General features: G+C 36.8%; 1 protein-coding gene across 1 annotated transcript; it reads left to right on the top strand.

Moving 5' to 3' along the window:
• Positions 1–241: 241 nt before the first annotated feature.
• SEL1L (SEL1L adaptor subunit of SYVN1 ubiquitin ligase) lies at positions 242–27,615 on the top strand. The gene is made up of 21 exons (XM_072337785.1): positions 242–398; positions 6,215–6,252; positions 6,597–6,819; positions 9,140–9,307; positions 9,952–10,057; positions 11,431–11,593; positions 12,663–12,716; positions 12,813–12,872; positions 13,146–13,227; positions 13,520–13,674; positions 14,395–14,451; positions 15,411–15,479; positions 16,586–16,663; positions 17,382–17,444; positions 18,834–18,921; positions 19,183–19,331; positions 19,905–20,070; positions 20,791–20,865; positions 21,897–22,069; positions 22,157–22,285; positions 23,624–27,615. The coding sequence occupies exons 1-21, from the start codon at positions 326–328 to the stop codon at positions 23,828–23,830; spliced, it is 2,376 nt and encodes a 791-aa protein (XP_072193886.1). The 5' UTR covers positions 242–325; the 3' UTR covers positions 23,831–27,615.
• Positions 27,616–27,643: the final 28 nt, after the last annotated feature.

Consider the following 27,643-nt stretch of genomic DNA (forward strand, 5'->3'; position numbering starts at 1 on the left):
GCCTTGTAGGAACGGGCGCGTGACCAATCGGAGGCGTCGCTTGGGCAGGGCTCTCTCGAGCGGCCGGGAATGGTTCAACCATTATTTCCTACTGCGATCCCATTGGCCAGCGGGAGGGTGTGACAGCCTGTCAGCACCTGCCCTGGCCAATCGGCGCCGGCCATGTAGAGAGGAAAGTCGTTTCCTGGCGGCTTGCGTGTGTTGCGTCCAGCGGTCGGCTTTCGTTCGTTAATACTGAGAGCTGATTGGTGGTGCCGGAGCGGTGGGTGGGGCGAAAGAGCCGGGCTCGGGGTCCGGCGGCGGCGACGCAGAGGAGGCCGGCGGGATGGGGCGGCGGGTGCGTCTTGCGCTGCTGCTGTGCGTCGCGGTTCTTCAGGCCGCTGGGTTGGCAGTGGCTGGTGAGTGTCGGGCTGCTGTTTCTCTGCTACAGGCTGGGTTGGGCTCGGCTCGGTACGGTCCTCGTTCTCAGGGCCCTGCTGCTGGGAGACGGGTTGGGGCTGCCGGAACGGAGACCTTGGGGGTTATTGTGGTAGCTGCTTCGGCCTCAGCAGGTGGTGTGGGAACTGGGCTCCTGGCAACTGTTTGGTCGCGGGCTGTAGGAGCGTAGCTGGGCCGGGCCGAGCCGGGCTGGGCTGGGCTGGGCTGGGCTGGGCTGGGCTGGGGTAGGCCTTTAGCGGCGTAACTGCTCCTCTGGGGTCCCTCAGCGGCTGCAGGGTTAGTGCCTCGCTCGGTCTGGTTCATTCCAGTAACGCGGCTGGAGCGTATTTGGTGCAACTGGGTGTATTTTGGTTTAACGCAAAATGCTGTTTTCTTCCTAATATGGATCTGTTAGCCAACATGCTGATAGCGATGATGTTGGTGTTACCAGATGAACTTTCTCCCACAGATAAATACACAGTGTTCTAAGAGCCTACACTACCGCACTGTATATAATACCTTTTGCTGTTTCTGTTGTGGAGCTGCTTGTGTTCATGTATTTTGTGTTTGTTGCTGTTTTACTTCCCTTTATGAGTTCCTGTCTCCCACTCCCTTCATGGCACCAAAGGAGTGAAAGAGAACAAATGTGCAGTGCCTGTATTTATATAGAGTCTTTAAAATCTGTGAGAACACCTTGAATGTACAGCTTTATCTAGTGTTACTGAGGTTGTGCTTTCCAACTGATATCTCAAGAAAGGTAACTTAACCTCTTCTCTAGAGATAAGTTCATTAGTCTGAGATTTACTTTCATATGTGTGGTAGGGGTTTAAACTTAAGTTCCACTGTTGGAGCTCAGACCGAACGTCAGTTGTAGTTGTAGTGCTTAGTGCATAATGTTATAAGCCAGCTCAGCACTTCATGGCATGGAAAAGGCATACGCAAGGACTGTGAAGCTAGAGAGGAGATGCATCAAGACAATATGAATGCTGTGCTCTCACTGATGTAAAAGATAAATCTGAGTTAAGATAATTCATGTTAAGTGAACAGTCTGTTGTGTTCTGTCAAAATTAAGGGCTGCTTAATGGCACTTCCATGGCTGTGGTGGCATGCAGAATGCAGGTCTTCTGACTGGACTGCTTTTCTACCATCTTATAGCTCAGCTGACGAATATGAGGTTCTCATAGCTTAAATCAACCTCAGAAAAACTTGTGCATTTAGAGTCAATTGGACTAATATAATTAATAGGCCCAGGACGAAACATGGTACAGTACCTGACAGTTTGGGTGCTATTGCCAAACTTAAATTACTCTTATGACATAAAATTTTTCATTCATATCCTGATTTATTTAGGAAAGGATACTAGGTTACAACAGGGAGGAGAAAAAAAAAACAACAACCTGTTTTGTTCCTACTTTTTTTTTTTTTTTTTTTTCCTGAAGGAAAAAGAAGTCATAATCACTTCATGGGTGTTTTGCTTTCCTGCTGTAACAGTGAGTCTGTTACATGCCTCCCTACTCTGTTAAATGCTTCTGTAAATACTTGATCATTCCCTGATGTCAGGGAACTGTTACCTGGAACCAGAGTATATTAAAGGGAGGGATTTTAAGAAGTTTAAATAAAAGTGGTTCATTTGTTATTTCTGAACTCTGGAAGTTACTTTTAATAGGGACTTTTCTTAGTCAGCCAATTAGCTGTGTATTTAAATCCTAACTGTACTCATAGTGTGCTCAAAGCAATTTCCTGAAGGTTTCTTGAGAGAAAACTCATCTAGAGAAAGGGGTGCTACTTAATTAAAGACATGATATTAGTACAGCTTATGAAGAAGTTTGAGGTTGGGTCTAGGGAAAGAATACTAAAGCATCTATGGGGCGTGGGCAAAAGCAGGTGAAAATGGTAACTGCTTCTGTTCTGGTGAAAGGTGGTGATCAGCTGCTGATTGTAGCTGCCATGGTCTTCTGCTGTTTCTGCTTCATTAAAAGTGTTAGGGGGAAAATAATCTTATTTCTGATTGCAGATATTATTTGATTCTAGATATTTTTCCTTGCTCATGGGATTAAAGAGAGAGAAGTTCCTTTGCTCTGTCTGAAGAGAGGAAGTGGTTCTTTCAGAGCTTTTTTTTTTGTACTGGTATTGTTTTATTAACTGGTAGGATAGATGAGTACAAGTATGTTTGTATTTGTTCTCATAAAAGTCAGAGTTTAATGGCTTTCCTTGACCCTCTTGAGGTTGTTTTATTTGTGTGGGTTTTTTTTCCTAACTAGAATACATTCCTAAGATTGTTGCCTTATTGAGAGTTTCTACAGAGGGGCTGTAAACAGCTCGCAGCAATTGTAGGGAGGCTGGAAAAAAGATTTGTATTCAGTATGAGAGTTAGCCTTTATTTTTATCTTGCAGCCACCCTAAAATGAGGGCAATATGAAGATTGTAACTGGGAACAGTTTACTTACGTAATTTGAAGGGATAATTTGAAACTATTCTTGCAGAATAGATGCTGCTTAAGGATTTTGCTTAATTCATTGCAAGTTTTGGAGGTTCGTGAAATAGGAATAGCAACAGTGTTAAACTGGCTCTGGTGACCATTTCTTTTCTGAATTCAACAGTTGAAAGTTTCTTACAGAATTACATTTGTGTTTTGTTTTTTTTAGTTGGAAGGGATCTTTAAAGGTCATCTAGTCCAGCTCCCCCAGGGATATCTCCTTGGGACACAGTGGCTCAGAGTCCCCCATCCAGTCTGACCTTGAATCTTGAATGTCTCCAAGGATAGAGCATCTACCACCTCTCTGGGCATCCTGTTCCATGCTTTACTACCCTTTTGGTTTAAAAAAAAAAAAAAAAAAAAAAAAAGAAACTTATACCCAGTCTAAATCTCCCCTTTTCTCACTTGAAATCCTTTCCCCTTGCCGCTATCATAGCAGATCTTGCTGAAGAGTCCTTCTCTTCTCCAGGCTGAACAGCCCCAGCTAGTTCAGCCCATCCTCCTAGGAGAGACATTCCATCCCTTGGATCATTTCTGTGGCCCTTCTCTGGATATGTTCCAGCAGGTCCAAATTTGATAAGGAACAGTCATGGGTAATTTTATTTTAAGGTTTCCTTTGTTCCTGCAGAGTTGGGATAAACAGGGCTTGCATGCTGTTTCATCATCTTACTAGCTACTGGCACAAGAAGAATGTTGGAATAAGTGAAAATACAGATGATCTCCAGAACAGCAGTCATTAAACTTCTGTTGATTGTATATATTAAGAAGGATATCTATGCTCAGTGTTTAACGTAAAGATAAATATACCTGTACATCCTTCTGTTAATACAGTATGTACACAAAATAGAAATGAAAAAAAATGATGTCAAAGATTAAGTACATGCTATCTTATTTTTTGCTTTATTAATAGAAATACTTTCTTCTTGCACCACAGAGCCGTGTCTTGCACCCCCACTGTGTACCAAGTATAGAGCATACTAAATCTCACTTGTTGCTTTCTTGTGATAGCGTTTGAAACTTGAAAATAGTAGCAAAAACTGTAAAGGAACCAGTTGTCAGTGATCAGTTGGAATGTTTGTCAGAACTCTGAGAGATTGTCCACAGTACAGATCCTGAATTTTGCTTTATTTCCCAAAGATGCATAAACATTCTAATGTCAAAACCAAAACTATTTGTTGTCTGGTAGCAGCAGCACTTTAGCTTTGTAGTTTATTTGTTTTTAGTACAGCAAAACATTGGAACTTCTGGGCTTTTTCAACTTAATGTTCTTATCTGAACTGCACCACCTGATTCCTACTATTCCTACCCCTCTCTCCTTACTACTGTCCTGGAAATGGTAATTCTCACAAAACTCATCTAGCTCTAACAGCTGGGATACTTCTGCTGTATTTGAATAAGCGAACTGAACACAGGTTTTTCTACTTGAAGAATAATAAATACATTTATTTAAAGCTGATCTTAACTATATATGAAGTAGTAGATAATTGAAGCAGATGCTTAGCTGTCCTAGAACCCTGGCTGGGTATGAGAACACTCAGCTGTGTCTGTAGTACTGCTTGTGAATTTCACCAGCTGCCTGTTTTAGGAACAAGTTCTTTTGTCTACTCTTTCCTTTCAGTACTTAATAGTTTTCTAATTATTTAAAAAAAGATAGGATTCATTTTCAAGTTTGTTTGTTTGTTTCCAGAAGCTGTTTATAGAGTTAGGCACCCTCAATAACAGACTGAGTGTTAAAAAAAATGTCTGTTACCTTTTCTTTAGGATTTGCATGTGGAAAAACAAATGAAACTATCAGCTTTAATCTCTGAAGCAGGTGCATGAACTTATTGACTGTGACTTTATTCAGGAATTGAACCTTGACTAATAAGCTGTTCTTAGGTCAAGTTGTGACCTGCCACTAATGCTGTCAGAAGTTTTTTCACCTGCTTCTTGGAAGTAGACACCTCTGTGAATAGAGGGTACATATTATTCATCAGTCCTCTACAATTAACATTAATGTAAGTTATATGTAGTCATGTAATCATTAATCTCTGCAACCTCTTCTGCTTTACCAAGAGTCACAAACAGTTAAACTAGACTTTTTTGCTTGGAACCAATTATTCAGGCACAGGTTTTCAGTAACAAAGCTGGCTCCTTTGGAGAGAATGATAGTGATGCAATAGAAATGAAACAGGGTGATTTACTTTCCAGGATGAAGAGCAAATGCTTAATGAGCTCTAGCTTGTGTTGGTTGTGCTCAGATAGCATTGCAAACCCCAGAATCTTGGGGTGGAATTCTTATATATAGTAGGAGTTAGTGGCATGTTTGTTTAGGTTTTAAGCTTTGTATTTTTATTTGAATTCTGTACTGGAGGGAGGGACACCTATAGCATTTTCTTTCATTTCCCCTAAGTGAGTTGGTGTCAGATGCTGCTAACATTGTCACATCTGATAAGAGTCACATTTCAGCTGTGAAAATTTGAGGCTTTTGATTGAGATGAATGGTAGTGCAAGTAAAGTTGTCTGAGGTTCAGTAAGTAGCCCTTTGAAACAGTTACACAGCTCTGCAAAACAGTGATAAAACTGTCATAACAAGCTTTTGGGATGATCTGCTCCCTTGTTTTCATCTCCATTCCTTTTGCTTTTTGGTGGATCTCTGCCTAATGACCTTTCTGTCTTCTGCTTCTTCTTTCCCATCTTTCTAACCAGTTAGCCTATAGTAGCCCATTCAGGTGAGAAAGATGACAGTTAAACAAAGGTTACAGCTCTTAAATGATATCTTAAAGCTCAAGTCATTTCTCACAGTTCTGAAGATAAGCTTGTGCCTGAAGTTTGAATATGCTGGTCAGGCACAAGGTTTTATCATTCTTATGTGCAACTTAATGTTTAATTATCAGTGAGATGGTGCTAATATCACTTTTTGGTTAATCTTGAAACTGTTTATACTAAAGCTGATATGGTGACTAAAACCCTTTGATTACTCGACTAATTTTCACTTTCTGTGTACTTTTTAAAGCAGTTTAGCTGAACTGGAAGAATTTGGACTACAGTTAATATAGAGGATTACTTTGAGTTACAGTAGTAATAAATCCTGTAGCTTTTCTAATATTGAATACAGTCATATGCGCATAATTTTAAAGATGTGAGATGTTTTTATTCCTCCTGACAACACTTGTTGACAAGGTCTATTTTGAAGTGTATTGCTTGCATTATTCAACTTTATACACTAGAGTATTTCAGAACAATGGTAAGATATGACTAAATCAAAACAAACCTTTAGCTGTTCTTCAAAAATAAAGCATTATGGAAAACATTTGAAATAACTTGCAACCTCTTTTACAGATGAAGAAGGAAATCAAGATGAATCACTGGAGTCAGAGGTGAGAAAAGTTTTAGTCATTCTGTTGTTCTTTTTCTTGTGGAGTAAGAACAAGGGTCTGAAATTCAGAACTGTGATTCAGTTCCTGTGCAATGAAAGAATTAATGTTCTGTATCTTGAAGAGTATTCTTTTCATGGAACTAGGAGGGAGTCAGTGAGAGCTAATAGTTATCTTGATTTATTTATTTGTTTCTGCTACTTCTCCTTAAATGTACTATACTAATTGAAACCCAGATAAAAACTAGGGCACCATATCTTCTAAAATTAATCTTTTTTTTTTCTTTCTTTTTTTTCAACTTCTGTTCTTCGGTTTCTAATCTGAACTATGTGCCTGCTTTCTTTCAGGCTTTACCTGCAGAGGACCAGGTAAAGGACCGTTCCACAGGAACTCGAGTGGTAGCAGGTCAGATTTTCCTTGAATCGGGGAAGTCAGACTCGCAGCCTGAGGATGAAGAGAATCTTCTCAGTCAAGAGGAAGAAAAAGAGAGCTCTCTGGAAGAGTTGAACTCTCTAGACATGTCTGATCTATTAAATAAGGATTTGGAAGATGCAGAAATACAGAGTCCAGGTAACTGCTTGCAAGGTTATAAACAAGTGGCAAGGGAAAGCACTCTGCATAACTTTGGGGATGTAAATAACCACAAATAGTCATTCTTAACTTATCAGCTAACAAGCATCCTTATTTTTCCAGAATTTAATGGTAATTGGTGTCCTTTTATTTACAAGTGTGTATTTTTAGATTCATTTACGTTTTTTGTCTTATTCCTTCCATCTTTTTGAAAAGCTTGCACTGTGAAATTGGTAAAGCACTGAATTTTTCATATAGGACACAAGTACATGTACATTATTGTGTGTGTATAGTAATCATAGAAGGAGAAGTTGCATCAGTGTGACAGTCTGTTGACTGCGTGTCTAGAGAGTAGGTTGACAAAGAAGAAACAAACCTTGATATAAAAAACAAGCTTCCCACAAGTGCCAAAGGGCAACACCTGAGTTGCTTGTAAACTTCAGTAAATTTGTAAATCCAAGTAAAATCTTGTCTAACATGCATAAATTCTAGTGTTCTGGGCTGTTTGTTTGTTTTGGCTAACATTAAAAGTTATATTAAACTCATAACTTGCAGTTAGTAGTGAATGATACTTACATGGCACAGTTGAGTACTCTAGACTTTGTATAGCAAAGAATTTTCCTTTTCACTTTGTCCATAAAAATAAAATCTTCAATTTTGCTAAAAAAGTAGCAACCTGTTAGTATTAATGGTGTCTATCTTCTCAGTTCCTGGTTTGAATATCAGAAGAAATCAAGAATGATAATCAAAAGGGTCTCCATTACTATATTAACTTTTAAGTTTTTTCTAAAATACTTTCTTAATGCATAACCTTTAAAAAAAAAAAAAAAGACAAAAAAAAACACTAATAATGAATACTGCTGTTGAGAGATGTAGTGTTGTAAGAAGTACATTAAAATCTACTAGAAGCTGTCAAAGACAGAACTGCATTAAGAGAGATTAAAGCTTTTCTAAATATAGTTTCACTCATAGGCAGGGTGATGAGATTACGTGAAAAATATTTCTCAGCTTTCCCTGTGTACTTTGCAGGTCATTGAGCAGAGAAAAATTTCGTCTTTGGAATCTAAGGATTAGTGTTATTAAGGCTTTTCTTTTGAGAAAGAAGTTAGACTGCTCTTCCAGCTTGTGAAGAGGAAAAAAAGGAAGTAGTATTTTTGGTTATTTTTCATCCTTTATTGTGTGGCTTTGTTAGTACAGACCTTCATGGGCAGTTTTCCACCAACTGTAACAATCATTTTATATGGAGCTGTCAATTCCTGCCACATTTCCTTTCCAATTTGTAGGTATCTTACAGTAATGCAATTTAAAGTAGCTTATAATACTTTTTATAAATCTGTATTTGGAGTTCATGTGGTATAAAGTTTGTTCGTAGTGAAGTCCTGTCATGAGCTCATAGCATGAGATTGTGTATTATGCAATAGCTAACTTGCATCTAAAATGGTTCAAACATCAAGGCACACTTAATGCACGTTTGATAATACTTTTCCTTGTGTGTTATTTAACTTGGCTAGTAGCACCTGTCAAGGAATCAAATTAGGAAGAGCACTTTGAGCAAGTGATCTATTTCTGGGGATTTTTCCTATAAATAAAAATAAAGTAGTATGATCTCTTGACCTTTCAAGTGTAGCCTCTAGAGAGGAGGAAAAAAACACAGAAACTTTCTCTCTAGCCACAAGAGCTAGAAACTTTACCTTTAAAAAACAGTATAGTTGGCATTATCAATTGCAGGTCTTTGCAAATGTCTTCAAATGAAGCTGAAGACAGCTGCTGAATTCAGCGTGCTGAAACAGAACTTCATAAAAGGCAAACTGAAATAATTGTTTGTTCAAAAAAAAGTTGGTCCGTAGTCTTCATAGAGGATTGACATTACTTAAAAATAGTGCAGTAGTGGAATTGCTTACCTTTGCTAGCATAGTGAGTGAATGAAAAATAGCACTCCCAAAAGTAATTTTGAGTACACCTTAAACTGGTGAAGTGAAAATGGTTTTCAGTGTAAGTATTTACTGAAAAATGTGCACTTGGTGTTTTCATAAAAGTCTTTCCTTAAAGTTGTATATTCTAAATGCATTTGCTGTGAAATTAAAAATAGGATACCTGCTGTTCCATTCCATAACTGAAAATAAGATTAATATTTTTGAGTTATTTGGGAAAGTAACTGTTTTTATAGGCTTCTGGAAGTTTGTATCTTTGAAAGTTTGATTAAATGCAATTTTAACTTCACAGAAGTTAATACATAGGAATGCTCTTCTGTGTTGATGTGATAGACAGCTGCTTCTCTTTATTCTATAAATTGAAGTTATTTCTGGGTGTGTATTTTCAGTTTTGACAGCTATTGGAGGCACTGCAGATGGTGAACCTTGCCACTTCCCCTTTTTGTTTATGGAGAAGGAGTATGCAGAGTGTACTGCAGATGGGAGGGAAGATGGCAGACTTTGGTGCGCAACAACCTATGATTACAAGAAAGATCAAAAGTGGGGCTTCTGTGAAAGTAAGTAAGCTCTTATCTTTATTTTTGTTCAAAGAATGCTTTCTTAATTCAGTGTTTTCATATCTCCTTATGCTCCTTACCACAAGGTCTAGAAGTCCTGATTATGTATTAATGGTCATCCCATGTAAGAAATGAGAAAGGCAAAGCTTTTTTATGATGGGAAATACTGGGAGGGCTGAGGAGGATCTATAGTGTGAAAGCAGTTTTTTAAGCATTTGGGGAATCTTGTAGTGGAAGAACCTATTAAACTCACTTTCTGAGGCTGTAGAAGCATAGAGATTTGAAAGCATTCCCCATTGTACTTGCTGATTTTCTTGTATGCAGGCAAGCTTTTTCTAGAAAAGATCGTTCTGAAGGTAGAATATTTTTTCCATGCACAGCTTGCTTTGGAGCAATAAAAGGAATTCTTTTTCCAAAGTATTCTTTCAAAAGGAAAACTCATGAGAGAGATTGCAAGAGAAGTTATATTCAAAGATGCTCAACACCTCCTTTACCCAGTAATTACTTGGGGTTGTTGATTGGTCTTTAGAAACGTTCTTTCAGCTGTCTTTACCCTTAAAACAAGTAGGAATTTTGAGAGAACAATCTTAAGGTGTGTAATTGGAGATCTTAATGTTTTGGGTTATTTGTTTTGCTTTTAAAAGCTGAAGAGCAGTCTGCTAAGAGAAGGCAGATGCAAGAAGCTGAGGAAATTTATCAGACTGGAATGAAAATCCTTAATGAAAGCACTAAAAAGGCTCAGAAGAAAGAGTAAGTCCACACCCTTCATCCCCACAAGATAATGACTGTGTAGCTGATCAGTTTGGCTTAACAATGAAATGACATAAATTAGACGTTATGGTGCTTTCCTGCTTAATGGGACTTTGCAACATGTTAGGCAGTGATGGTACTGAATAATTTCTGAGGAGTCAGTGTCTTCGAAGTTTTGACTTAATGCAGTGTAGTGCTGCAGTTTTCTTGTTGCAGTCTGAATGTGAGTCCTGCCCAAAAGGAGTTCAGAGTGTGATACAAGTAGTTGATATCACACTCTTATTAGATACTTTTTCAAATGTTTCTTATGGTATGATTTTCATTCAAATTCGATTACTAGATTGGTAAAGAAGAGTATTTCTTGTTCTGCTCTGTTCAGTCTGCAGGGAAATACTAATCTTATTCATGAGTGATTAAAGCTCTAGTAGTCAGCTTTTTTGAGATAAAGTAATGTTTGTAGCAGAAACAAAAAAAGGAATAGGAAGAAACGTGTTCTCTTCTTTCTACCCTCATAATATAATTGTTGAAGTAGTTTTCAGTTTACTGTAATAATAGCAAAGTTAATTTAGAGCTACCTGATACTTGTTTTGGCAACTTCATCAGGAAGTGATGACTTCAGGGTACTGACATTATGTGAGCATGATTACCACGTTAAATTTCTTGATGGAAGTAAGGGAGAATATTACTACCTCAGGAAGATGAACTGCAGCTAGAGGTTGTCCATCACACCTTGGCAAAGATAAGGAGAGATAGTATCTTAGCATTTGATTAAATAGTATCAGATTTAAAAACACTCTCAGCTCTCTTGAACATCTTACACTTTCCTAGAAGATCAAGTGTTAGGAGCCAGATGTGCCTCAGCTATTTCTTATAGAAAGAGAAGAGGAAATAAAAGTAAGTCTTAGAATAGAAAACAAGAGAAGAAAAATCTTGGTATGTTATCAGAAGTCCATGACAAATTGAGTTGAGGCATACTATGTATTGGGTTATGCTGTTTGAAGTTACTGTTCTTCAAATTGCTGTGTAATTTCTTGGGAGAATTTCTGTAAGTTCTGAGGCTGGAATTGAAACAGGAGTTTCCAGAGAACTTTGTCACAGCGTGACTGTTTTATCACATAACTAGTATGTGTGCAGTTGTCTTGAACTGCATTTGTTGTTTTCATCTGAATAATTTTGTACTCATAAAATCAAAGACTCCAAAGTAGTTTTTAGGCTTCTTTTACTCTGGTTATATTCTCTGAGGTTGTTAGAGAAATGGTCCTTGTAGATATCCAGTACATTACCTAAAATTGTTCATATAAATATGTGAATTTTATAGGTTTAAGAATGGAATCTGTTTTGCTTTGCTGTGACTAAAATTGTTTTCTTTTAAGAGCATATCAATATCTTCTGAAGGCAGCTGACATGAATCATACCAAGGCAATGGAGAAAGTGTCTTATGCATTGTTGTTTGGGGATTACTTGAAGCAGAACATACAGTCCTCTAAAGAGCTGTTTGAAAAACTAACAGAAGAAGGTTCTCCTAAAGGACAAATGGTATGTATATTCTTGAATTCTGCAAAAATTTCTATAGGTTTATTAATCATTTAGATTTATAGATTGTAGTTGTTTTAAAATGGGTTTTATAGATCATTCTTTCATCTAGAATCAGATGAAAACAATGAATGTCATCTGTTACCTAGATGAAAGAAAGATAGTAGACATGGTGCTGCTTTTATGTTGTTTGAAAACATGATGCAAAACATCTTGTTCAGGTTCTTACCGGGAGCTACCTGTTTTAGCTGTAGGAATCCCTGCTCATTACAAGAGAGTCATCTAGACAACTTTTAGGGCCCATTTTCAACTGAAATGATTGTGGTAATTGTTCATTACCTTGTGAAATGTGGCTATTGTCAATTTGAGTGCATCAGCATTTGCATATACTTATTTCATTCTCTGTTTCAGAAGTATCAGTTTCTTTTGGAGTAGACCAGTTTCCCTTCATTCTTGGATTTTAAAATCCATGTTCCCTATTTAGTGTTAAAGCTCTGAATTACCTTAGAAAGTGAGAGTATTTTTTTTTTTCTAGAGACATCTCAATAATGATCAGAACTTTCATCAGTCTAGAATTCAATACCATCTGCATTGTTTCTCCGTGCTTTGAGAATTGCTTAGAATAGTTTATGTACTGTATTTTCTATGCTACTAGTTTCTCCACTGAGTCATAAAGCTGGAACAGGTGTTAGAGTAGATACAGTAGTACCTTACCTAAACATAAAGGATAAAAGTAACCTAGAAAAATGTAGATAAACAGTTCTTTTTACTCTAACTGATGTTGTATCTGTGTGCCATATGTGGATGTAGCGATTTCGACCTTCTGTTACGTTAGGCTGAATTCTGGTGAGATGTGTTTAAGAAGCCACCATAAACAACTAAACAACTTAGGAACTTGATATTGTAAAATAAGAAAGGAGGGGCCTGGATAGAGGAAGTACCAATTGGAGGTAGAGAATAGCATATTCTTTTCAGCTTTGAGTTGTATGATTCCTTTATAATTATGTATTCCAGAAATACGTAATCCTGGAATTTCCAAAGAATTTGCTGACTAACTTCATTTTATTTCTAGGCCCTTGGATTTCTATATGCATCTGGTCTAGGAGTCAATTCTAGTCAAGCTAAGGTAATGTTTAAAAAAAAATTTAAAAAATCTGTGTGTTCTCTCTTTATCTTGCAGGGAGATAAAATATAACCAGTGATATTTTATTTTATTTTTAAGGCCCTGGTCTACTACACTTTTGGAGCATTAGGAGGAAATCTGATAGCCCATATGATCTTGGTAAGTAAAATTTCCTAGTCAAGTTTCTGTATTCAAGCAAGTGGAAAGACGTTTAGATTTTCACCTGTAAGCTTGTCCTTGAGTAATACCTTCTGTTTATTGAATACACTTAGCCTTTTGAATGGTATCAGTCAGTTGCTTATCATTTTTTGGAGTGGTCTTATGACCTTTAAGCTTGTTGTATTGTTACTTGCTGAAGTAATGTGAAAAATGTTTGTAACCTGGCAGGTAGTAAGTTGTCAAGTAAGTACCATCTTCTTGTTTTCTTTTTAGGGTTACCGTTACTGGGCTGGGATAGGAGTCCTACAGAGCTGTGAATCTGCTCTCACTCACTATCGACTTGTAGCGAATCATGGTAAAAGTGCTTGCTACTGGACTAATATTTTTGAACAATATAGAAATACCTAAAAAGTCTCTTCTTGTCAGCATTAGAAGTGTGAAAATATAATTCCTTGTTCTAAGTTATCGGTTCATTTCTGAATCATAAGACTTTTTTTTAACCTCTATTTTATAGAAATGAATTTAATTCTTAAGCAGTGTGTCAGCAATTTATTCTCTCAGTAAAAAACTGGATCTCTAATTGTTACTTGAAGTTGCAGTATAGTTTTTGTACTGAGAAAAGCTGCCTTTTCAAATCTGTTTTCTAGTTGCTAGTGATATTTCATTGACTGGTGGAACAGTGGTTCAGCGGATTCGCTTAGCAGATGAAGTAGAAAATCCAGGAATGGCAAGTGGAATGCTGGAAGAAGACTTGATTCAGTATTACCAGTTTGTAGCGGAGAAAGGAGATGTACAAGCACAGGTAAAAGCTTCAGATCATTTGATGGTTTGCAGGGATTTTGAGGAATTGTATGAAGAGTTTTAGAAAGCTAAAGGTCTAATATCTCTATTTCACAGCAATAGGGTTGATTGACATTTACTGGTTATCTTTTATGAGAAGGGGCTTATATTTTAGGGTGCTTAAGATAGGACTTAGAGAAAAGCAAATTCCTGTGGAGAAAAATAAATCTAAAATGTTATTGCTTCCATATCTTAGAAAAGATGACATTAGAGTTCACTGGTAACTAATCAGAGTAGTATAAGAGTAGTTTTAGATGTTGTAGGGGAAGTCTTGATTAAAAGAACTGGTCTTGTGAGAGAACCTCAGCTTCTTACTGCTTTTCTTTTGCATGATTTCTGCATGCTGCCAGCTGGACCTCTTCTGTGAGTAACACAGATTGAGGAGAGGACACCGCAGGCCAACTGTCACAATTTAACTGTTAGCCATGAGTTAGGAATTTGATAGAACTGAAATGTACAGACTGTATTTTTTATATAGGACAGTCGCTTGGTTATTATTCTAGGATAATTTTCCACTTCATCTTAGCATAATGTGGAGGAAATAGGGACTGTACAGTAGTTATTGAAGCAGATCAGACATAAGCATCTTTGTATTCTGTCCTTGTCTGTGTAGTCTGTGTTTCGAAGAAAGTAAATTTTGTAAGGAAAAGTGATTTATTTGTTTTGTACGCTTTATTTTTAGGTTGGTCTTGGACAATTGCACTTACATGGAGGAAGAGGAGTAGAGCAAAATCATCAGGTAGCCTTTATGTGTAATTCCGATATGTATTACAGTTATAGAGGCGGGGTGAAAATGGTGTACCTAAGACCACAATAAAGCAGAACTCTTAAGTACCATAAGGTATTCAGTTCAGTAAAACATAATTTTGTGATTAGTACAGTTAGCTTTGTACTAATCTTAAAAATGAGGAAGTAAAAATACAAAGATGAGTTTTTCCGCTAGGCATTATCTGAAACTGGCTGAGTTTCTGCATATGTAGTAGGATCTTCATGATGGACTGTGTGCACATTAGTAGTGATATTCTGACTCATGAATTTCAGGGGTAGTGCACTTTAATAGACAAAACAATGGGACTAAAGTACTGCAGTTAATAAATCCGTTTAGAAAGCGAAACTTCTGCTGATGTAAACTACCCTGGCTATTGCTCATAGAAATTAAAACAGCTAAACTCTGAAAATATATACTGAAAAACTAGAGAGCTGAGTGTGCTGTCCTCAGGATTATTTCAGACTCTGCTACTGACCAGAAATGATATACCAGCAACCACCCTTAAAAGTACCTTTAAAAAAAAAAAAAAAAAAAGTACCTTAAAAAGGACTCATCTATTAAAGGTTTAAAGAATATATTCAGTGGTCAGAGTGAGTATACCCAAGCTTTGTCTAAAACTGGAGTAGAAAATTCCAGAACTACCTGTCTTCCAAATAGAATTTGGAGATACAGTAAAGAAGCAAGATTAACCTGTATAGCTCGTGTTTAGGAGCTGTTTTTGGTTTTCTACCTTTTGGAATACACTGAGCAGGATTGCTGCTCGGTATTGAGATTTTATATGGGGAGCTCCCTTAAGCAAGGTGGGATTGACAAGCCTTATGCCCAGAAGAACCTGCAAGCTTGACAATTGCACTTGTGCTATGTTTTGCAAGAAAAAGTACTCAGATCATATGTCAAGGTAACTAAAACACTTGTTTTCCTCTCTACAGCGCGCATTTGAGTACTTCAATCAAGCAGCTAATGCTGGCAACTCACATGCCATGGCCTTTCTAGGAAAGGTAAATATGAACACTCAAAAATAAGACAATTGACTATTTTGGTAGAATAATATTTCCTACCTACTGATTTCAAGTAGTCTCAATCTGGAATGCTGGAAGCTTTGCTAGTGTTTTAAATTGAGAGTAGCAGTCTACTATGTCTAGTCTGTCTTGTTTTCCCTTTCACTTTTGGAAGGTTTGTTTTTAGTGGATATTGCTTGAACTAGACCTTTAAAAATAGAAAATGGGCATCTAGATAGTTAACTGTGATGTAATAAACGTTTGTTCCAGGAAGGAAAAAAAAAGTTCTTATTCTGTATAGGAATCTGAGACATCTGAATGAGTTGCTGGTCGGTCTGCATCTATTCTGTATCAAAGCCTGAATCTGTATGCAGAATTAACCTTTTCTGAGACTTATTTTCTTCGTAAATATAAATTGGACTGACAAGCTGCTATTCGTGGTGTGAATTTCTTTCTCCTTAGAAAGGTATTTAGGTCACTTGCCTGAGATCTAGATTGCTAGCTACCTTTACTCTGTATGAGGAACTAAATCCTTATTACTTGACGTGAGTGCCCTCTAAGGTTAGGCAGCAGTACACAGTGGCTCTGGCTTACCTTCTTGAGGTTCTCACTGCAGTGAAGATTACAGAATTCATGGGGAAAAAAAAAAAAAACAACAACAAAACATAGTGTTCTAATCAAGGCACCTGATGTAAGTGATTTCAGTTTTCTGCTTTCTGGGCTGTTTGAACACTTATCTAATACATGCTTGAAATAAATCAGGCTAGGAACAGGGCCTAGCAACAATTATTGCTTTCAGGCAGTATTTTACATGCTAGTATAGCTTTATTTCCACTGATCTAAGAGGACTTTTTTTGCCTGTGTTACTCCTCATTGGTTCAGAAATGAAGGATATTATTACTCAAAGGTTTTAACTTTATGGGCTATTAATTCTTCATTGGAATCTAAACCCTCTGAATCTGAAGTTATAGTATAGATGCCTGTATTCTGCTTTAGTAGAACTTCTTTATTTCATAATAAAATAGACGGAATTGTCTACAGTGCTTCATGATCTCCACAGAAAATTGACTTAAGTAGTCATCAGTAATGTTTTTTTTTTCTTTCAGATGTACTCGGAAGGAAGTGATGTTGTACCTCAGAATAATGAAACAGCTCTTCAGTATTTCAAGAAAGCTGCTGATATGGTAAGATTATCTGCTTTCTAGAAATGCAGCATCTGCACTATGAAAGTTGAATAGCTCAGAAGTACTACAAATGCCTGTTTGCACACTGAAGTATGTGCACTGCTACTTCTGTCCTACAGTTTAAGTAAATCCTGAATGTCAAGGATACTGGAGACTGTTCTGATCCTGGTCCTCTTGACTTGATAATTTGCTAAATTAGCTAAAGGTTTCTGACATGCCCTGTTACCTGCCCTAATACTGAAGGAATACAGGTCTACATACTTCTGTAGCAATGCTGGTGAATAATGCTAGATGACCAGCAGCCTGCCTCAGTTTAAGACAGATTCTTAGAGCTTTCCTATTTGTTTTGGGTGTTTCTCTGGCATTCAAAATGCTTCAAACTTGTAAAAACTAAAGGTGAATAGGTTATTAATGCTCTAGCTTCCTATGGGTGAGTGTTATACATCTTGTGCAACATTTTGAGAGTGCACTGTAGACTCTAACATTAAAAGTTTTTTTTTCTCTGTTAAACACCTATGTTGCTATTGCATAAAATTTCCCAGGGATGCTATTTTCTTCCTAATTCTATTAAGCAATAGTTATTTGTTTTGCATGTTTTCACCTATTTCAGCACTACTTGTTTTTGTGTTGCTAAAGAGGTGCAAAATTTTGAAGGTTTAGCGGTAGGCTTGATTTGCTTTACAAGATTTTTATTTATTTATTTGTTTGTTTGCTTCAGGGTAATCCAGTTGGACAGAGTGGATTAGGAATGGCTTACCTCTATGGAAGAGGTGTTCCAGTGGTAAGTTTTTGATGGCCATCTTTCTAGTTGTAGTGGAAATACTAAGTCACATTCTGAATCTCTTGCTAGAGATCACTGCCTACCTGAGGCCTTCCAGAGCTCTTTTATTTCTGCATCTGTGGCTGCTGCGTTTGGGTTTGTTCTCATTTGCTGTAGTCGAAGACTTTGCCACCCTGCTATGATCGTTACACTATAGCATTACACTAGTCATAGCTGGTTGTGCTGATTTTGTAATTTCTTGTTTTCTACAAGCTCTTTCTCTGTAGAGAAGTACTGTAGAACCCTAACTTGTGAAATATTATTTTGCTCTGAGAACTTCATGGAGGAACTTGTAATATAAAAAATAATAGTAATTCACTGAGGGAGTGTATGGGAGATTGGTAATCACAGCCTGAACCTCTGATTAGTCAGCTGAGGCAAGTGTTGGGTCAGCTGTGGGAGCAGGTGAGAGTAATGTAGCTGTGCTCCTGGAAGGGGTGGAGCTCGACTCCACCTCCTCTAAGACCTCATTTAAGGGCTGACCCCCACTGAGGTAGCATCTATTGGAGATTGTTCCTCAGTGAAGACTGTCCCAGCTTCTTCAGCTAAGGCATCAACACTGGTGAGTTTTTCCTTTGCATATAGCCTTTGTACATTTACCCTCATCTTCGCTAACATCTTTATATTAGCCACCTATACAGGTGGCAACAACCATTAGACGTTCTGAGTTCCTTTCAATGAGTTTGAAAATATTGCCAGAACAGTTAGAAAAGTGGGGCAAAGTGAAATCTTAGCTGGAGTTTTAAACTTAGCTTTATTTTTCTTGTGAAGCAAAGCAAGCCTTAAATGCCCCCAATTTTGTTTCTTGTGAGACTGGAGGAACACCTTGAGGCTTATAATTAGTTCATTGGCCTCATTGCATTTCTGATGCAGAGGTCTCTTTTTCTGTCAAATGTTTTATTTTTAGTTATATAAATTAATATTCAAAAAAAGTTGAATTTTTCCAAGTTGAGGAAACAAGTTGCTTGCTTTTTAAACAACACGAAGCATCCACTGTGCTATAACTATTTGTGGCAATGTTGTGTGTGGCAGCTTTCATTTGACCTCTAGAGGTTCCTTCCAACTTAAGTCATTCTGTGCTATTCTGTAAGCTATATGGTCCATGTGCTGCAGTAGGGCTTTCTAGAGCAAGTTTCTGGGGACCATCTACAACCAGCCATCTTTCAAATATCTCCAAGGAGGGAGACGCCACAGTTTCTCTTGGCAACCTGTTCAATTGTCAGTCAGAACATACCTGCTATGGCTTATTTTTATATCTTAAGCCTGTAACTGTTTCATTTGACACACATTCTTTTATTTAAATTGTTCTATATTGCAAGACTCTAATGATTGGACCCAATCTTCCTGCAGAACTATGAGCTAGCTCTGAAGTATTTCCAGAAGGCTGCAGAACAGGGGTGGGTTGATGGACAACTTCAGCTGGGTTCCATGTATTACAGTAAGTGGCACCAAAATGGTTTGCTGGGTATAAACAACTGTCTTTTCAATATCTGTTCACTAGGTGGCATTAAAGGTGTGGATATACTGTATGTATACTGCAGTGCTACTCGACTGCATTTATATTTTGTCCTATTAGTCTTTCTCCCCTCACATTTTCGTAAAACCATTCTGTAATGTTTTTTAGAGATTATGTACTGTATTTCATACAACTTTTGCCTGTTATGAGGAATGAATAGCATTGACTTAATATTTCTTTTAGATGGTATTGGAGTCAAGAGAGACTATAAACAAGCTTTGAAATATTTTAATTTGGCCTCCCAGGGTGGCCATATTCTGGCTTTTTATAATCTGGCTCAGATGCATGCTACTGGCACTGGAGTGATGCGTTCTTGCCATACTGCTGTTGAGGTAAGATTGTCTATTTATAATGCAAGTCAAATAACATTAACTTGCAAATGATTGGATCTAACCATGTCAGCTTACATAAGATATATTGTAGTTAAAATCCATTGGTGACTGCAGAGCCAAGGCTTTCATAAGGAGGTGTTCAATTATTGAACTGCTTTGTATCTCGTGAGGAAAAATCTTGAGCTTTTATGTTGCTTTGGTGTGACAGTTTTTTTAGCTTTGAAGCAAATCAAATGAACATAATACAAAGCAAACATCAGTATTTAAGTACTGATTTTCTTCATTTAGACACAGTTTTAAGTGTACCATTTCAGCTGAGGAAATGAAAATTTTTTGAAAGCTCTCATTCAGCATATTTCTGAGTAAGCATCTGAATGCTGGTGTGTATTTACTTAGGAAGCTATGTAATCTATCTTAAAGTAAGGCTGTCTTAAACAGTGAACTTATCAATTTATATTTTCCTTTGAAATGCAAGTGCTTTTAACTAGTATTTGAATGTATGAGATTTACCTCCTGCAAAATACAAATTTCTGAAGTTCCTCAGTCTTCTCCCTCTTCTCTATTCCTCTGCAGTTGTTTAAGAATGTTTGTGAACGAGGACGCTGGTCTGAAAGACTTATGACTGCATACAACAGCTATAAAGATGGCGATTCAAATTCTGCTGTTGTTCAGTATCTTCTTTTGGCAGAACAAGGCTATGAAGTTGCACAAAGCAATGCTGCTTTCATACTTGATCAAAGTAAGGACTCCAGCTTGTACTCAGAGGGTTTTTTGAGCTGACCTGCAATAGTCCTGTTAGTAGAATTTCAGAATGCTTGAAGATCTATCTTGTTCAGTTAGCACTTCAGAGGAACTTTTGTTTCCTTCTCTTCACACTGGAAAACTGTCAGCCTTTTCACCTCTATGGCTATCTAACCTTCAAGTTAGAAAACACTTAAAATTTGACTTCTGGGATTTAAGAAGACAATAGTGAGTGCTGTTTTCCAATGGGGCTTTAGTTACTTATCTTTACATAAGCTAAATCTGATGCAGCAACGGTATTAGTTGTGGCTGGGACCTAGCATCTTTCCCTGGGTTAAAATTCCAATTATTGTTGTATCCATAAATCTACATCTCAACTAGAGATTAATGTAAAACTGTTATATACATTTCATACTGAAAGTCTTTAACTGTAAGGTAGTATGTCTGAAACCTTATTCATGCTATAAGTGAAAAAAAATTGAGGCTTTTGAGGTAAAACCATACAGTTTGTTCATAACTTATGTGTGCAGAGATGTAGAAAAAAGTATAAAAATCTAAGTATTTCTTACTTATTTCAGATCTGCTGAATCATGTTTGGGCAATAGCACTCTTAAATTTTAAATCCTTTTTTGTATACAGCATATAAACTTTTGAGGGCAGCTATCTTATTTGTGTGTGTACCAGATTCCCACTTAACTAAATTAAATTTCTTCTCTAGAAGAAGCTAGCATAGTAGGAGAAAATGAAACATATCCTCGAGCATTGCTTCACTGGAATAGAGCAGCTTCTCAAGGTATGTTTGTACTCTGATTCTAGTTACATTATTTTTTTAGATGAGCCACTGATGTCTGATTCCCTTGTTTTTTCTTTATGAAGCGTGTAAGGGGAGAAGAGCTTATGTTTTCTTCAACATTAGTCATATTCCACATGTGCTTGTGACTGTTCTTTATTCCATTGGAATCCATAAAGTTATTGCAGTATGCCTGCAGTCATGAAGCATTCTCAAATCATGGAAAGTGTATTTACAAAAAAAAAAAGCAGCATAAGGTAGTATTTAACATCATAAGAAATACATATTTACTTGAATAGTTCAGTTGATCCACTTTTTAATGTGGATACAAACTATGCTTAGGGATTTTGGTACTTGTCATCATTTATAAGAAACGTAGTTTCTTATTAAAAGCAAGAAAAACCAAGTGACCAAGAATGAAGCCTTATTGTTTTACCAAGTGGAGTTTAAACACTAGTACCTGTGATCCTATAGTAAAATACACAGATCTAAATTCAGTAATCATATATATTGGTGTGAGTTCTCTAACCTTTGCACAGGTTCAGCTACATAAGTGACGATCTATCAACTTTCTGCTTTAGTAAGGTATCATTTAAATGAAGTCTAAGATTTTGTCCGAAAATACTTAGACTGTGTACTCTTGTACTAGAAATATTCAATTCCTAAGTGATGATCAGAGACTTAAGTTTTCATTGTCTATGTTTTAAAAACAATTCTGTAGTCCTTAATGACCATATAACAAATGAAAAGCTCTTTTACTTGAGTATGGAGATTACGTAGCTTTTCAATTTGTACCAGTAATAGAAATGTTGGTAGGATTATTGGGAGAAGTACATCCTAGAAAATACAAGTCAGTTTGGTTTGGATTGTCTAAACCCAAGTATTCCTTTAAAAAAAAAAAAAAAGTCTGTTGTGAGAGAGGCAAAAAAGAGAAACCATATATATATGAAGCCCATAGTAAAGCTTTGTATGAAATTGCAAGGCTTACTGCGACTGTTTTCTCTTTTATGTTGTTCTTTTTGTTTGAATTGTAGGATATACAGTTGCAAGAATTAAACTTGGAGATTACCATTTCTATGGATTTGGTACTGAAGTTGATTATGAAACAGCATTTATTCACTATCGACTGGCATCAGAGCAACAGCACAGTGCCCAAGCAATGTTTAATCTGGGCTACATGCATGAGAAGGGATTGGGCATCAAGCAGGTGAGTGAGATTTAACCTGATAGGTAGATTCATTACAGTATGTTTACTAATGTTAAAATCACTAATGTTTTGTCTTTTTAATTGTAGGATATTCATCTTGCAAAACGATTCTATGATATGGCTGCTGAAGCAAGCCCAGATGCCCAGGTTCCAGTCTTCCTAGCTCTTTGCAAGCTTGGAGTGATATACTCTGTGCAGTATATACGAGAAATCAATGTAAGTAGAATTAAGATAAACTTGTAAACATTTTTCTTCTTGTTTTAAAAGAAGTTATCTTATTTGAGCAGAGATCTCGTGTGAGCCTTAAAGTAAATGTTTCTTTTTTGGTGTTGTCTTTTAAAGTCGTAGAAGCTGCAGTTCTTACTTATCTGTGCAACTGTGGATAACTGAGATAAGCTTAGACAGTGCCTTTCAGTGCTCTTCCTCCCTTGAAGAGAATATTCCCAGACCTATTTGCTGTTTGCATCTGATGTTAAAATTGACAAGGTGTTGCAGTGACTGCTTAGGAGAAAAGAAAGTGTTTGTGTGTAGCCCTAATTCTTATGCTGTTTCATATTCAGTTGTAACAATCACACTTTGTAGTGTTTGCTTATATTTGGCAACTTAGTTATCGTAGAGTTTCTGCTTAATGATGGAACTGAAAAAAATACTTGGAATTTAGGTGATTTTTCTCCATATAATATCTGAAATATTCTTTAGTGTTCTGACATCTTACTGCCTTTTGGATTACTTGATAAATTCAAATGGTAGGAAAGCTATTTCCTCTTAAAGTAAATTTGATTTCAGGCAGTTCGGGTAAGATTGATGGAAATTAATACTCTGAAATTTTCAAGAGTGAACGATTGAAACTTTTAAAATCAGTTGAGCTTTTAAAATCAATCAGTGTTCGCAGAAGCTGCTGTGTAGAACACTGATTCAGAGTTTTAGATCTACTGTCAATAGGTTTATTAGAAATGATCGTAGTACAGTCAGTGTCACTGTAGGAAAACATGGTTGTGTTGGCTACAGCTTATGTAAATTATAGTCAGATACAAAGTAGTTCACAAAACTAACAGTGCAATATTTTGGCCAATAGCTTCCCTTTAAGTTATCTACCTCAATCTCAGTATCATATGATGATCCTTGAACTTGGCATTCCATTGTTCATGGTAGTCTGTGGATACTTCACTGTTCGGCTGGACTGATGAGTTCATCTCCTCTTTGTATGTAGTATTTGCCCCCTGTTTCTTCAAGACAACTAATGTAAGAACGGGTTACATAACAATTTAAATTATTTCCACTTGTTGTGGGTGTGAAAACCACAAAGCTCTGTATCAGAAACAGTGTCTTTAGAATAGCTCCTTCTGCAGAACATTGCTTTTATTGGTATTTAACTCCTGGAAATTGAGGATGTCATGGTAATTATTATTTTTCACTCTCAGAAATAACGGAGGGAAGAGCAGCAGTCCTAAAATTTCAATAGTTTGTACGTTAAAAATATTAGAACTCAAATATAAAATTAAAGTACCTTCCTATTCTTGTTCTCTGACATGATAATATGGACTTCTTTCTTAGTTAAGGGAAGTGTTCTCACATATTGATATGGACCAGCTGCTGGGGCCTGAATGGGACCTTTACCTTATGACCATCATCACCTTGCTTCTGGGAACAATTATAGCTTATAGACAAAGGCAACATCAGGCAATTCCCAGACCAGCAGGACTACGACCAGCTGTGCCTCAACAAGAACCACCACCTCCAGAGCATCAACCACCGCAATAGCAACAAGAGCCTCAGTAGAAGAACTGGATTTTTCCAAAAAGAACAACTTTCATTGTGATTTATGACTTCAGATTAATGGTCCCTTCCATGAAAGAGGCACAAAGAAGTTTATAAGGAATAAAGTATGAAAAGCTGCTTAGAATGATGCCTTTTTTCAGGGATAAGAAAAATTCTTCTGAAACTGATTTGAATGTTATTTCAGTGCCAATGGAATAACACTATGGCTTTTTTTCATGGAAACACAGAAGTGTGCTACTACAGAAAATGTTGCCTGCTGTATCTAGTTCCTCTTTATTCAGAGTCCTTTTCATCTTAGGGAGAGAAGGCTAGCATTAGAAGATTTTTTTGCCTGCCTGATAGCAGCTGCCCTATAAAAATGAGTTTATGGCCAATTTCAGTCCAAGAAGCTGAACTGTATTTGAAGTTCAAAACAGCTGAAGCTCCATGAATTCATATTCTGATCTCCACCCCAAGTATTTCTACAATCCTTATTTGATTTATATCTTACACTCTGGTCTTTTATGCTGTCTTGAATGGTTTAATCTGGATTATTTATAAGTTCTGTAAAACTAAGCCAGCAAACATGTCACTGCATTTATGCTTTGAGTATTTTTCCCTCATTACCCATAAAATAGGCAATTGTCAATAGTATGTAGCCCAGGAAGGAGAGTTGGAATGGATAGGGTTTGTAAAGCTAATTAGTTGAAAACTATGCTGGCAATGCCCAGATCTTACATCCTTCTTAAAAGTTTTTTTGGAGCATCTTAACTTGCAGTCCTTAGCGATGTAAGGAGAAGTTGGTAGTGTCTCTAAATAATGTAACCTTGCTGTTACAGACTGATTTACATTGCAGAGAGCACCAGTATTAGTGTGGACACCAAAGAAAGAACAGAGACAGAAAACTCTTGAGTTAGCCTACACCTTTTTGGTTTTAAGTAGAGGAAACCTTGTGTGTAATTTTCAATGATACTGCATGTTATCTTCACTGCAAGAAGATCTCTCATAGGCGAAATGTAGTATCTTATCTGCATCTGTTTAATATGTCTGCAACAAGAAAAAAAAAATGGAAGGGCCCCAAGACACATGCTTTCTACAGAAAGGTGTGGACTGAAGCTGGTGATGCTACAAGTTTAGTTACCTGATTTAAAAAATCCTGTGTTAAATCATAGCTGTGGCCTACCCTTTTTGTATCTGACATACATGAGAAAGTCAGAATGTTTCTGAGTAGCTGTGCTACTTGAGGATCCCCTGTAACAAAATCTGAAGACAGCTGTTATTGACTCTTGATACTACCAAGTTAGTGTGAAGGCCTTTTTCTGAGTGTAGAGACTATGTATGACCTGTGGGTATATGTTTTTAGACTGCAAGAAGTTAGTGACAGTTTGTCATTGAACAACAATTTCAGGGTATGAGGTTGGGAAACAGTATCTTAGATGTAACAAATAAGGATGTTTGTGCTCTTGGCAAGTGCAAGCTGAAACCTCTGAATATGCTGTTCTAAAGCAGAATGAGATACAGATGACAAGGCTTTAGCTTCTCTCTGACAAAGTCTGCTTCATTCAAAGGGGTGAGAGCTTCCTTTCATACACTTCAGTGCATTGGCAGCAACCTATCTTTGATCTGTTTCTTAAATTCTTAAAATGATACTTAAATGCAATCGTTGCATACTATATCTGTAGTTTGGGAGAGAGGGGAAATAAATACGCTGTTCTGTGGACTGAACCGTCATGGATGACTTAGTATTAAAATATAGTTAGAGCTTCTCAGTACTTCAAAATGCTTCTTCTAGTTATGTGGGGACAAATCCATCATTGTAGTTTGATGGAAGGTTGCAGCATGTGATAGAGGAATGTTTTTGTTTCAGTTTTTATCATCATTATCAGTTGGAACAGTATTGAACTGAAATGAAGAGTCTGGAATGTACAACACTCACCAGTTGCATTTCTAAGGTACCTGTGACTTCTGAGCCCTTCCTCTGAAGTATTTTTTGCCTCTGTCACCTAATAGTTCTTTTCTAGCTCAGCATGAATAAATTAAAGATTATATGGAAAATGTTTTCCAGTTAACTATCACTGATTCATTGGTCTCTTAGGATGTTCAATAATTTTGTTACTGCTTTATTAAAGTGTTTTTGTTGTTTTTATCTGCTAGAACTAAATTCTAAAAGCTCTGTTTGCATGAGACTCTCTCATCATTGTTGCTATGTGACAGTCTTACAGCTAGCTTTTCACTGAACTGATGCGTTTTTACACACTAAGAAATCAGCGGAAGAAAATGGCTGAAGATCAGCAAACTATTCCATTTTTAAAGAACTGCTTTTTGAAGAAGCAATAAGGAAGTCTTTCTGCTTTTTTTTTTTCCCCCTACTTTCTACCAAATTGCTACCACTAACTTTTTTCAGATGACATTCATTTGAGTGAAGTGGTAGTAGTAAAAAGGTACTTACCATGAGTAATAGCAAGTTAACTCAGGGATTAAAGAAATGAATACATTTTCTTAACCATTTATCATACAACATCACTTCAGCTTCTGTGACAATCCCTTGCTACTCTACTCTAAAACTTGCATTTTGAGAGAAATAACGTTTAACTCTTACTAGCAATATGTTTCTTGTGTGCTTGGTTTATCAATCTGCTTTTTTCCTAAAGGAATTGGATTGCTCAGTTGTTTGCAGTGAAGTGTTCTTCCCTTTTGGTAATAGATTGTCCTATAGCTTGTATGAACTATTTTAGAAGGGATACTTAATTTTAATGAAGAGAAGTGTTTTTACTTATCTGAAGTGTTCTTTGAATGGAAAGGCTGTATTCTTTGTAGTTACTTAGGCCAGAGCATGCCTATTTGACCTACCCAGACACCTGCTCTTTTCTCCCTGCAGGGGGAATAACAACGATAAAGAGCAGCAACTATTGTTAGTGAGAGTTGTGTATTCAAGAAAACAGTGGAAAGTTGTGGAAAATACTTTTCTACACCTGCACTGTTAATTGAACACATCAGCTGTTCTTGCAGTCTGAAAATAGCATGAAACTGTTGAGGAAACTGAAGTTCTAGTTTTTCCCTTTGAGATTTGCCCCAGGGCTCAATCTATGAAAATCATTTTCCTTGCTTTGTATGTCTGTTGTAGGAAATCCAAGTACAGGTAAGGCCTTTGATATAAATATCCCAGTGAGACTCCTGAAGCAAACTTTACTTTTTAGTCATTCTTCCATGAAACATCAGCTGCTCTTATTAAACTTAAAAAAATAAAAAATAAAAATAAAAAAATAGAATAAATGAAGAACTATCAACTATTCTTCTTGGAGAAGAGCATTAAATTGTGGGTTGTGAAAGGACTTTTAAGACTATGCATTATCTAGTTTCCACCTACTTTATGCTAGTTCTGGTCTATAAGGATTATATTACAGGGGGTCGCAGTCACCTTTGCAAGTTGCTTTATTTTTAGATAGGCAACAATAAACTGAGACTTTATTTTTGTTTCAGAGAATATTAAAATAAACAAAAACTTAGTTTGGTTTGAGAACTACTGCAAATGCTTATGGCAAATAGGATTCCCCCCTCAAATAGTCCTTTGTTTTTATCGGCTGCAGTTCTTTAAAGAGTCTTGTAGGACTTTTGTAAATTTATTTTGTATTTAAAATCAGTATAAAGGCTGGTCAAATGTAATATAATTGTGTAAACAAATTCTGTTAATAGAAAGATGTACAGATTCATTTTGTACTGTATCTTTAATCTTGTGAAATAAAGATACCACTTGTGTGGTTACCTTCAGTGTTTACAGTGCTTATGGTAACAGGATGTCAACTGTAAATCATTTAT

Source organism: Excalfactoria chinensis, chromosome 5 (genome assembly GCF_039878825.1).
Source record: "Excalfactoria chinensis isolate bCotChi1 chromosome 5, bCotChi1.hap2, whole genome shotgun sequence".
Classification (NCBI taxonomy): Eukaryota; Metazoa; Chordata; class Aves; order Galliformes; family Phasianidae; genus Excalfactoria; species Excalfactoria chinensis.